Below are 13,215 nucleotides of genomic sequence, written 5' to 3' on the forward strand. Positions count from 1 at the left end.
CACTGTGCAAATCTAAAAACAGAAGCCTATTTCTTTTATGTTTTAAATGTAATAAATGTAAGTCAAGGAAACCATCAAACTAGAAAATAGAAACTAAAATAAATAAGAGGCTAAACAATATGCTAATTAGGCTCAACAGCTGTCCATTGTTTATGACAACTTTGAGGTGGTGGATAATGTGGTGATAATCACCAGCAAAATCAGTATTCCCACTCCATAGTATGTCTGCAAGAGATGGTACATGAGTAATCACATCAGTATTATGATTGCATTCATCTTCCTGAACAGCTGCATTACTTTAGTTGACCCTCTTTGTTTTCATTTTTTCCCCTTTGCTTCTTCAGTCTCACACAGCAGCCCTGTTCACTAGCGGTAGGGTACACAACAGAGAAAGGATGAGGAGATTATGTTTACAGGAGGACCTTGGCAGCTGGTGTGGGCCCTTAATCACAGATTTGAGTATAAAACAATGTGGAAAGAAGCACTTCAGGAGACAAATTCAAGGGTCATAGGTTCAAAAGTTAATTTACAGTACACTAAAAATAAATGTTATTTTGTTTAAAATTTATCTTGGTGCCAAAATAGCTATCAGCGCTCCAAAATCAAGGCAAAGTAGGTAAAAACACCCATCAATAAACTCACGATGATGAGCTGGTTTTTGAACTGAGACCACAAACCATTACTAACAGGTCTAATTTTATCCTTACCAGCTTTAAGAATTTCCCTTTATCTACATATTTCCAGAGACTTTTAGGTGCACAATACTGCCATGAGAGAATACTGCTTAGAACTAAGATGCTAATAAAAGAAACCTACACTATCAGAAAGCCACTGTTTGCTCTTCATATTGAATCTTGGTCCTTTTTTCATGAGGGAACTAGCTTTTTTTGAAAGGGTGGCCTTTTCAGAAAGAAGGTGATTTATGTGTCTCAAAGGCACTTATAGGATGTAACTGCCTCGGATAAGAGCACAATGCAGCACATCATCTTCTACTACAGTCTATAGAATTTGAACAAGGAATTTTTTTTAGTTTCTCTTCTAGTTTTTAAATATTAGGGGTGAAATCATGGTCCCACTGAAGTCAATGGGGGTTTTACCATTGACTCCAATGACCCAGGGTTTCATCCTAGGTCTTACTTTATTAAGGCCTGTTTTGCTTATGGATATGTTTCTATTATAGACCTTTGTTTTTTGTAAATTTGGCCTAGTTTCCCTACTGTAAAATGAGTGAAGTGCAAGAAACCTTTAACAAAGGAAAAGCATTCTTATATGAGTATCCTAAATATATCCAAGAAGATAACATGTGACTGAATTCTGCTCTCAGTCATACTGGTGTAAATGCAGAATAACTCCACTGACTTTTTGAGTTATTTTGCATTTATACCAGCATGATTGAGAGCAGAATTTGTCCTATAGTATGCAAGACAAAACAATCATTCTAAGTCTGTATTATTAAAATGACAGTAAAATTCATATGTATGAAAACATGTTATAAGCAAAATGAAAAAAATAGAAGCTAAGTTCCAAAATATTAATGATATAATTGGAAATTGAGCTAGTAGTGAATATAACTGCTGTTAAATTTATCACTTTTATGGTAAAATAACATTTGAAATATAAAAATGCAGATTAATTCAGTCATTAGTATACTATCAACACATTTTCTTTCATTTTCAGTTGAGCAGTATAATAAGACTTTTATGAAAAACTGTAGAAGTTGTAGCAAACTGTCTAGAGCAAAGTTTCATTAAATTTATTTTTTCAAATTATGCCAAAATAAATATTAAGGAAGCATTTACATAAAGAGCATTTAATGCTCTATGAACACAGGGTTTAAACAGATCTGTGCTTGTGTAGCCCCGATATCCTTAAGCTGTACAGTATGTCGTTCATTTATGATGGAATAACATGATCATGCAACAAGGACATATTTGTACATCTGTACACTCCCTTTCAGCAACAGCACAGACCTAGAATTCATCTCACCGCTGGATTTGCTTCCCATAAATTAAGGAGTTGAGTAAGCAACATTCTGGCTAGACTTTCCTCCCTTCCTGTTCTCTGAGAACCAGGTCTTTGCAAATTCCACCCTTCCTTCCTGCCTTAAAAGAGCAATGACAGAAAGATTAAAAAAGCTATATTGACCTTTTATCCATATTAAAGACACCTACTCTAAATTTACCAGTGAAAGTATGTCATGTGGGTATTTACAATGAATTACTTTGACTTTTTATGGTGAGTGAAATCATTATAGCTGAGATTTGAAGAATAGCACTGACGCACACTACGGGGAATGTGCAGTTACACCTAATTCAGCTACATAGAGCTGAATTTTATGATTTAAGATATTTCGATGTCAATTATGCATTTTTCCTTATGGGCACAACAGTTACCATGAAACACACAATTTTCCAAAAAGAGTATTAATCTTTCAAAATGAATTATCCACACATTGGTGTTAGCCTTCATAATTAACTATTAATAAATAACATTCAAGTAGCGTCCTTACGGGTGCTGCACTTCAAGTGTGCATGTCCCCACACGCTTTTAATCAGAGATTTTCGTTATCTGTGTCCATTCCCTTCACATCTTCGTACCCTGCACTGAGGCTATCTAGCGCTGCTATAACAGCCTTTCCTTCCCCAGTTGAGGGATTCTCAGTGTTTGCTCACTCAACAACTCTAAGGTGTATCAAAGCATTGAGGAACCTTTTCCCTCAAGGGAAAGACCTCACTCCAGCTTGGGATCTCAGTCTAATTTTCAGATGTCTCACAAGACCTCCCTTTGAACCAATGGCTACCTGCTCTTTACTGAACATGTCTATGAAGAGGCCTTTTTTGGTAGCCATCACATTAGCCCAAAGAGTCAGAGAAACTGGGGCCTTAATGGTAGACCCTCTTCAAGGACAAGATTCCCGTATGTCCGCATCCTAAATTCCTACGTAAGGTGTCATCTGAGTTTCATTTTAATCAGTCCATTCATTTACCACGTTCTTCCTCAAAAATTACATAATTCCATACAGGAGGCTTCCTTCCATACCTTAGATGTCAGAAGAGTGTTGGCCTTCTATCTAGATAGAACCAAACCACTTTGGAGGTCTCCTGTTTGTTTCCATTGCAGAAAGATCTAAAGGATCCCAGGTCTCCACCCAGAGGCTATGAAGGTGGATAGCTGAGTGTGTTATTGCATGTTATGATGTGGCGAGCATTCAAACTCCTTCTAGGATATTAGTGCACTGTACAAGGTTGCAATCAACATCTATGGCATTACTTAAAGATGTTTCAGTATCTGAGATCTGCAGAGCCACTACACCATCTTCAGTACATACCTTCTCCAAGCACTATGCCTTGGTCCATGCCTCTAGATCCAATACATCAGCTGGCCATGCACTACTGTCTTCAGTTCTGGACCCGATTATGAAGATCCCTCTTCCCTGCAGGGATACTGCTTGGGAGTCATCTGATGTGGAGCACCTATAGGGACACTCCTCGAAGAAGAAGAAGTTACTCACCCTGTGCAGTAACGTAGTTCTTCAAAATGTGTGTCCCTAGGGGTGCTCCATTAACTGCCCTCCTTCCCCTCTGCTTCAGAGTTTCCTCTGTGGGACTTTGCAGTAGAGAAGGGACTGAGAACAGTTCACTCACAAAGCCCTATGTAGTGTTGGTGCGGGGCATGAGGACATGAAGGATGTATACACAGTCCAAACGGATACTGCTAATGAAAATCTCTGATTGAAAGCACGTGGGGCACACGGGCACTTGAAGTGAAGCACCCATAGGGGGAAACATCTCAAAGAACTACAATTGGTGCACAGGGTGAGTAACCTCTCCTTTTCTTGCAGTGCATACAATATCTGAGAAGATCTAAACCCTTGTTTATTAAAAAGTAAATGAAAAAAATGTACTGAATTATTCATGTTTTCTTATACATCAGGCAGTAAAGTGGCTCTGAAAATGCCCATCAGTGGAAGCTCCATGAGGTCTCTGTGTGATTGACGAGCACAAATTTAAAAAGGTGTGGCTTCTGTAAAAGGCTGCATTAGTTTTCCTCATCTGCCACGACTTCTCCATGCTGCACGCACATCAAAATCTGGTAGCTCTTATCCTGATAGCCTCAGACACTAATTTGGCAATGGTGAATGATGTAAAAAAGACTGGCAAGAACATACATAAGAGTCCCCAACTTTTGAGAAGGCAAGCTGTTTACTACTTTTTATTTGGCAGCTATGTCGGTCATCCCAGAAGACATTTAACAATATGTGCTGCTCATATGATCTAATACTAGAAAGTAATAATTATTAAACAACCATATACCATATGCCATATATAGCTCTCCAATGTAGGGTGGATAATTTCCAGACAGACACCATATGTAGTACACTGGGTAATATTAAACATACATATGTAATGGGAGAGAGCTCTCAATCACTATTAAAAACTAAAGCTAAATTCCTCAAGAAATTTTCTGTAGTTTAGACCATAACAGAGTTGAGCCAACAGCTTCAAATAAGATCAGCCTCACTCCTGAACCTTCACCAAAACTTGAAACAAAATTGACTCAACCATTTTAGGAGGTTTTCTTAAACGTGGTTGTCTTTTTCCATGTTTGCATTCCTCTGGGCTTCCATATTTTGGCTGGGATTAGGAGCGGATGTGCTTCACCCCCTTCACATAACACAAGAATTTGGGATCACCCTGTGAAATTAATAGGCAGTAAGCTTAAACAAAAGGAAGTACTTCTTTACACAATGTATGGTTAATATATGGAACCCATGGGATGCTGTGAAGGTCAAAAGTATAACTGGGTTAAAAAAAGTAGATAAGTTCACAGAGGATAGGTCCATCAATAGTTACTAGCCAAGATGGCCAGGGATGCAGCTTCATGCTCTGGATGTTCCTAAACTTCCAACTGCCAGAAGCTGGGGCTGGATGACAGGGGTATGGATCATTCAAAACTGCCCTGTTCTGTTCATTCCCTCTGAAGCATCTGGCACTAGCCACTGTCAGAAGACAAGATACTGGATGAGTTGGACCATCGGTTTGACTCAGTATGGTCATTCTTATGTTCTTACCCTGAAATCTACGAGAGTTCTCATAAGATTTCCAGCCTGATGCTGCAGAACCAATAGGTCTAGATAACTCAGATAAGCTTTGGTTAGGTACCAAAACTTTTGAATTTGTATTTGAATGGAACTTTTTGAGGCTTTCCCATTGCTTGTCATGAACTTTAAGTAACTCCTGGTGGTGAACCTTTTGTTCAAACTTGAAGTGAATAATATAAATCTGTTGAATCAGATTTCAGAGTAACAGCCGTGTTAGTCTGTATTCGTAAAAAGAAAAAAGAAAAGGAGTACTTGTGGCACCTTAGAGACTAACCAGTTTATTTGAGCATGAGCTTTCGTGAGCTACAGCTCACTTCATCGGATGCATAGCATATTGTGGAAACTGCAGAAGACATTATATACACACAGAGACCATGAAACAAAACTTCCTCCCACCCCACTGTCCTGCTCGTAACAGCTTATCTAAAGTGATCATCAAGGGAGGGCCATTTCCAGCACAAATCCAGGTTTTCTCACCCTTCCCCCCGCCCCCCCCACAGACACACATACAAACTCACTCTCCTGCTGGTAATAGCCCATCCCTCTTTGAAACCTCTCTTTATAATACGCATGATAATCAAGGTGGGTCATTTCCAGCACTAATCCAGGTTTTCTCACCACCGCCACCCCCCCCCTCCCACACACCCCCCTCCAAAAACCACACACACAAACTCACTCTCCTGCTGGCAATAGCTCATCTTACAATGTGCACAGCAATAATCCAAGTTTAACCAGAACGTCTGGGGGGGGGGGGGTGTTAGGCTACCTTGCATAATGACTTAGCCACTCCCAGTCTCTATTCAAGCCCAAATTAATAGTATCCAATTTGCAAATGAATTCCAATTCAGCAGTTTCTCGCTGGAGTCTGGATTTGAAGTTTTTTTGTTGTAAGATAGCGACCTTCATGTCTGCAATTGCGTGACCAGAGAGATTGAAGTGTTCTCCGACTGGTTTATGAATGTTATAATTCTTAACATCTGATTTGTGTCCATTTATTCTTTTACGTAGAGACTGTCCAGTTTGACCAATGTACATGGCAGAGGGGCATTGCTGGCACATGATGGCATATATCACATTGGTGGATGTGCAGGTGAACGAGCCTCTGATAGTGTGGCTGATGTTGTTAGGCCCTGTGATGGTGTTCCCTGAATAGATATGTGGGCATAGTTGGCAACGGGCTTTGTTGCAAGGATAGGTTCCTGGGTTAGTGGTTCTGTTGTGTGGTATGTGGTTGTTGGTGAGTATTCGCTTCAGGTTGGGGGGCTGTCTGTAGGCAAGGACTGGCCTTTCACCCAAGATTTGTGAGAGTGTTGGGTCATCCTTCAGGATAGGTTGTAGATCCTTAATAATGCGTTGGAGGGGTTTTAGTTGGGGGCTGAAGGTGACGGCTAGTGGCGTTCTGTTATTTTCTTTGTTAGGCCTGTCCTGTAGTAGGTGACTTCTGGGAACTCTTCTGGCTCTATCAATCTGTTTCTTCACTTCCGCAGGTGGGTATTGTAGTTGTAAGAATGCTTGATAGAGATCTTGTAGGTGTTTGTCTCTGTCTGAGGGGTTGGAGCAAATGCGGTTGTATCGCAGAGCTTGGCTGTAGACGATGGATCGTGTGGTGTGGTCAGGGTGAAAGCTGGAGGCATGTAGGTAGGAATAGCGGTCAGTAGGTTTCCGGTATAGGGTGGTGTTGATGTAACCATCGTTTATTAGCACTGTAGTGTCCAGGAAGTGGATCTCTTGTGTGGACTGGACCAGGCTGAGGTTGATGGTGGGATGGAAATTATTGAAATCATGGTGGAATTCCTCAAGGGCTTCTTTTCCATGGGTCCAGATGATGAAGATGTCATCAATATAGCGCAAGTAAAGTAGGGGCGTTAGGGGTTAGTAATCAGAGTTAGTAGTAAATGGGAGAAAGAAACTTCATTTGGAAGAGTATTTTGCCTTTTAGGGTTTAGCTTGGTTCTGCGGGGAATCATAAATAAAGAACTCTGCAACTGATGCTTCTTGATTTTCAGTTGGCAGAGTAGCTTTGGGTGCTCATTTATGTGGCATTATGACCTGGTGCCAACTTGAGCAGTACAAAAATCTATGAAAAAGTATGTAGTGAAAATATGTACTTGTTTTTTTAAAGTAGCTTTTCACTAAAAATACAAAAAAAGAGCAAGACATCAGCAGTACTACTAATCTATCTCATGATTTTGTATTTGTAACTGTCTTACTTCCCATTGCACCCAGAATTTCCTTATCTTCCAGATCCCTCATAAAAAGTCACCTCTTCCACAAAGCTTTTGTGTGATGCTCATTAATGCTCATTAACGACGTGTCTGCCCTTTTTCATTTTTGGCCTCTTTCTGTGTATTGTAGTTGGATGGATGATGTGTAAACCCTTTGAGGCAGGACCCTTGTCTTTTTACAGGTTCTTTAAAGGGTCATGTACATTTATAGTGCTATATTAATTAATAATAAACATTAATGGCAGCTATACTAGAAAAGAACGTGTTATAAACAACTGGGGTGAAAAACAGGTTTCTCTCTGGAGTGCATAGAAAACATAATTTAAATTTGCTTGCTGCTTTTCTGCTATGTACATTTCCCAGTCTAGGTACTTTATTGTTATGAAGCATCACATCTTGTTACAGTATTTTTGATATGACAATTGATAACCATTGAAATTATTAATTCAATGCAAAGTTGAATATGTTTGTGCAAGTTCATAGTTTTAAATTGAGAACAACATTCCATGTTCCTACACCTTCCCTTCAAAAAAATTGAATCAAAAGGTATAATGGGTGCTCTGAAAATGGGATCTCTGCATGAGTTTTATACTCTGGCCAACCAGTGTTATTTTAATTATTATTTATGAGTAACAAAAATTGGTGTGACACTCTGCAGAAATAACTTTTTCAGGCTTTAGAAAGTAAGATAAAATTGTCTAAGCTGTAATTTGATAGCATCCTGAATTGATAGTGATTAGCATTTTGAGCTGACAACATTGTTTATATCCTTTACGTGCTTATCTGAATGCTTATGCTTCAGGACTTTAGTATAATTTAATGCGAACTACTGTAATATTTTATCATTGAAGGCCCCTGACACGACACCAAATTACAATGTCTTCATACCAACTTCCAGTTATTGGTTTCATGTATCAAATAATAAAATGTGTTGAAACAGCTGGACTGAAATATATATGCTTTTCTAGAAAGAATAATACATTTGTAGAAATGTACTATTTTTACACAGGCAATAGGTATAATTTTTTTGTTTAACATGATTAAATTCTAGCCCATAAGTTCTAGTCCATGATGTCTGAATACAATTGAAAATAGTAATAATATTTAGCACTTTTCATCCTGAAAACATTTCACAAACGTTAAGCCTCGTAAGATGACTGTGAAGTAGGTTAGTTCTGCATCTAATCAAAAATCTGCAATTCTATAATGAAATAAATCAGAATTTAGGTTAAATTGCATTTCTGAATGAGTTGTGTCATTCCATAAAGACTGTTATAAATTATTTTACTAGTTTGGGAACAATGTTGTTATGTTAGGTGTTAGAATAGGGAATTTGACCTCCTTTGGTCTATTCCTGGCTTAGACACTGACACTCAATAGGCTTGAGCTTGCAAGGCTTTCAGCTGTCAGGACTTGATCTAGCAAAGCACTTAACTAGATGCTTAACTTAAGCATGTGGGTATCCTAATGGAGTTAATGGCACTACTCACACATTTTAAGGTAAGCACATGCGTCACTGCTTTTTTGGGCCAGGGCCAGAGTGCTCATCACTTTGCAAGTCCTCTGGCTTCTGGCAAATCACAATGTCTAGGTTCAGCAATTCATCCATCTGTAAAATGGACATATATCCTTACCTTGGAAGATGTTCAGACACCATGGCGGGGAACATGGTATAAAAACTTAGGCCTAGTCTACACTACAAACTTAGAGCGACACCAGATGCTTTATGTGGACCTAATAATGTATGCATCTGCACTATTAGGTCCCTTCTGCCGACCTAACTCGCCTGTTACGTCAACTTAATTACTCCACCTCCACAAGAGGCATATCGCTTAATTCAATGTTGATGGGTCAACAGAGAGGCAGTGTAGACGCAGTGTTGTGTAAGTCACCTGAATTGGCCTCCACGAGGTGTCCCGCAATGGTCTGCTGTGACTGCTCTGGTGATCATTTTCAACTCCACAGCACAGCAGCCAGGTATACAGGAAACAGCCCCTTCCCTCTTAAAGATTCTTCCCAAGGTGTTGCAAGATCTAATTAATGTTTTTAATGCACTTTGATATTAGATGAAAGGCACTATAAAAGTGCAAACCATTTTACAGTTCTGTTTGTATGTGTGTGTGGATAAAGAACATTAAGGCGCATTGCTGGTGGTAAAAATAAAAAATTCAAACAGAGATAAAAACAAGAAAGAGCAAGTTTAACCTTTAAGTATGAACTTACAGCCCTGTTTGAAGGAGAAGATAAAGCATGAATACTATCTGAATTATTATGTTTTTCCCATAGGTAATAAGCTCAATGAGCTCTCTTTCAGAGTATTGCCTACCCTCTATTCTGCGCACTCTTTTTGATTGGTATAAAAGGCAAAATGGCATAGAAGATGAATCTCATGAATACAGACCAAGAACAAGCACTAAATCCAAAAGGTACACTCTTGAATAAGCATAATTTAGATTCTAAGATGTAATGTATTACATTTAAGCATTCAGCTTCTGTTATACTTTTTATTTAAGTGGCTTTTCAGGCACAGAAATTTTGGAAAACAGGAATTTCAGGAAAATTCTGGTATTGGGTGACATTTCTGAATCAAGTTTTTGTATATCAATTTGAATAATCACTTTTTAGCTGAATAACCAAAACAAATGTCTAAATATTTAAAGGGCACTGTCAAGATTCTTGGGCTCTAAATACTACCTACCTGTATTATAACATACAACCATTTTATTCTTCACATCAAGTTTATAGGAGTCCTCCCCCAGGCCACCTGAAGAAGGAGTCCAATATTCCTCCAATTAAAATTATGCTCCTGGATGATCCCATATCAACCAGAGTATTGGTCCTTCCCACCATTTTGAATGTTGTGAATGCCATTTAAATAATGCTTTTCATCTATTGTGTCCGTCTGCTTTACTCTTGTGAGAAGGTACTATACTGACAATAATCTCCAAGCACATCAGAGAGCAGGATTGTTATAGAGTTAGTATGCTGCTTGTTCACAAGAATAGAACAGATGGGTTAAGTAACAGTAAAAAACACTCCGGGTTGCATACTTGCTTTCTCATATACATATACCAAAACACTGCAAAGAGCTCACTTGGAAAGCTCTAGCACAGTGGTCTTCAACCTTTCCAGACTACTGTTCCCCTCTCAGGAGTCTCATTTGTCTTGCATACCCCAAGTTTCACCTCACTTAAAAACTACTTGCTTACAAAATCAGATATAAAAATACAAAAGTGTCACAGCACACTATTACTGAAAAATTGCATATAAAATATATCAATTGAAATATAAGAATTGTACCTATATTTCAGTGTATAGTGTATAGAGCGGTAAAAACAAGTCATTGTATGAAATTTTACTTTGTACAGACTTCGCTAGTGCTTTTTATGTAGCCTGTTGTAAAACTAGGCAAGTACCCAGATGAATTGATGTACCCCCTGGAAGACCTCTGTGTACCTCCAGGGGTACACATACACCTGGTTGAGAACCATTGCTCTAGCAAATATTAACCTGATCCCAAATAAGTAATATATGATGTTGTATGTTAATGTTTTATTGTAACTTTGCCTCAATGAAGTTTCAAAACAAAACAAAAAAAACCCAACAGTGCTACCTAAACCTCATTTGATGTAATTGATTCTTGTGTTTTAGGAAACTAGATAATAGCCTGTATCTGAGGTCTGCTCTTAGCAGAGATTTTTTTTAGAGAGTTTTTAGTACAGTTTTATTCTTTGAAAACTACAACTGCTTGAAAAGTGGCCAATAATTACTGAAGTCAATTGGAGCTGTGTGGGGCCTATTAGAACTTTAGTTCATCAATGAGGATATAAGATTAGCATTTCATTTCATAGATTTTTATGAAAAATATACTGGATTTTCTCAGATTATTGTAGACTAGCAGGCAAGATCGCACATCCCTTATACTCATCCTAATCAAGGAAAGCACTAAGCACATGGTTAATTTTAAGCACAAGTAGCCTACTAGAAGTCAGTGGGATTATTCATGTACATGAGAACTGTACTGATCTTTACTGTTTTCTCAGAAAAATATCCTACTTAAATCAGTGGGAGTTTTGACTGAGAAAGGATACAGGATTAGACCTCTGGGGATTAATAGCCATACACTTAAAAGTTCAATTTTTCTCATGACAACTTTAAAACTGAGCAAACAATCAACGTTCACCTGAAGATTATTTAGATTGGAAGCTACTCAGAGCAAGACCATTTCTTGTACATGTTTTATATAGCATCCAGCACACAGTTAGCATTAATAAATAATGAAAGTAGAAAGCTAAGCAAGATATAGAAAGAGGATGCTGGCTGCTTGTGGATTCTCAACCAGCTGAAGGCATAAAAAAGACAGATAATGTCTGGTTTATTATCCAATCAGATGTTGGAACAGTCAACCTCAAATAAGCGTGCTAACTTGGATTTTTTACTCACTTCCTGGTTGTCCAAAAATTCAGTTTCATGTTATAGTAAACCTACTGTTTAAACCTACTTTCATGTTATATTAAACCTACTTTTTACCCTATTGTGCAAACAATTAACTGCACATGGGGGAATGAACTGGTATATAATAGCTGTCACATAAATGAAAGTTGAAAGAGACCCATTAATCCTCCCATATGTTCTAAATACCTCTTCACCCCACATCATACTACATCAAACCACTCAAAAACAAATGTGTTATTTTTAATTATGTTTTATTTTTAATTATACTTTACAATATCCTTTAAATCCTTTTAATTATCCTTTAAAAAGTGGAGGTTAAATCCTATTAAGGAAAACAGAAAGGAGCATAAACTCTGGCAAGTGAACTGTAAAAATATAATTAGGAAGGCCAAAAAATAATTTGAAGAACAGCTAGCCAAAGACTCAAAAGTAATAACAAAAATTAAAGTATATCAGAAGCAGGAAGCCTGCTAAAGAACCAGTGGGGCCACTGCACAATCAAGATGCTAACGGAGCACTCAAGGACGATAAGGCCATTGCAGAGAAACTAAATGAATTATTTTTGCATCGGTCTTCATGGTTAAGGATGTGAGGGAGATTCCCAAACCTGAGCTATGCTTTTTAGGTGACAAATCTGAGGAACTGTTCCAGATTGAGGTGTCATTAGAGGAGATTTTCTAACAAACTGATAAATTAAACAGTAATAAGTCACCAGGACCAGATGGTATTCGCCCAAGAGTTCTGAAGGAACTCAAATATGAAATTGCAGAACTATTAACTGTGGTATGTAACCTATCATTTAAATCAGCTTCTGTACCAAATGACTGGAGGATAGCTAATGTGATGTCAATTTTTTAAAAAGGCTCCAGAGACGATCCCGGCAATTACAGGCCAATAAGCCTCACTTCAGTACCAGGCAAATTGGTTGAAACTACAGTAAAGAACAGAATTATCAGACACATAGATGAACACGATTTGTTGGGAAGAGTCAACATGGTTTTTGTAAAGGAAAATCATGCCTCACCAATCTACTAGAATTCTTTGAGGGTGCCAGCAAGCATGTGGACAAGGGTGATCCAGTGGATATAGTATATTTAAGGAGTACCTGTGGCACCTTAGAGACTAACCAATTTATTTGAGCATAAGCTTTCGTGAGCTACAGCTCACTTCATCGGATGCATCCGATGAAGTGAGCTGTAGCTCACAAAAGCTTATGCTCAAATAAGTTGGTTAGTCTCTAAGGTGCCACAAGTACTCCTTTTCTTTTTGCGAATACAGACTAACACGGCTGTTACTCTGAAACATAGTATATTTAGATTTTCAGAAAGCCTTTGACAAGGTCCTTCACCAAACACTCTTAAGCAAAGTAAGCTGTCATGGGATAAGAGGGAAGGTCCTGTCATGGCCCCCAGCCAGCCCGCCCCTCACCCGAGG

At 38.4% G+C, this 13,215-nt stretch overlaps 1 protein-coding gene across 4 annotated transcripts in view; it reads left to right on the plus strand.

Annotated features, from left to right (window-relative positions):
* Window positions 1–13,215, plus strand: part of FRY (FRY microtubule binding protein) — a 323,193-nt gene that overhangs the window by 123,720 nt on the left and 186,258 nt on the right. For all 4 annotated transcript variants that reach the window (XM_074959329.1, XM_074959318.1, XM_074959340.1 and 1 more), the window contains exon 4: window positions 9,613–9,752. In XM_074959329.1, the coding sequence (XP_074815430.1) occupies window positions 9,613–9,752 (140 nt within the window). The remainder of the gene's footprint in view (window positions 1–9,612; window positions 9,753–13,215) is intronic.

Source organism: Natator depressus, chromosome 1 (assembly GCF_965152275.1).
Source record: "Natator depressus isolate rNatDep1 chromosome 1, rNatDep2.hap1, whole genome shotgun sequence".
NCBI lineage: Eukaryota > Metazoa > Chordata > Testudines > Cheloniidae > Natator > Natator depressus.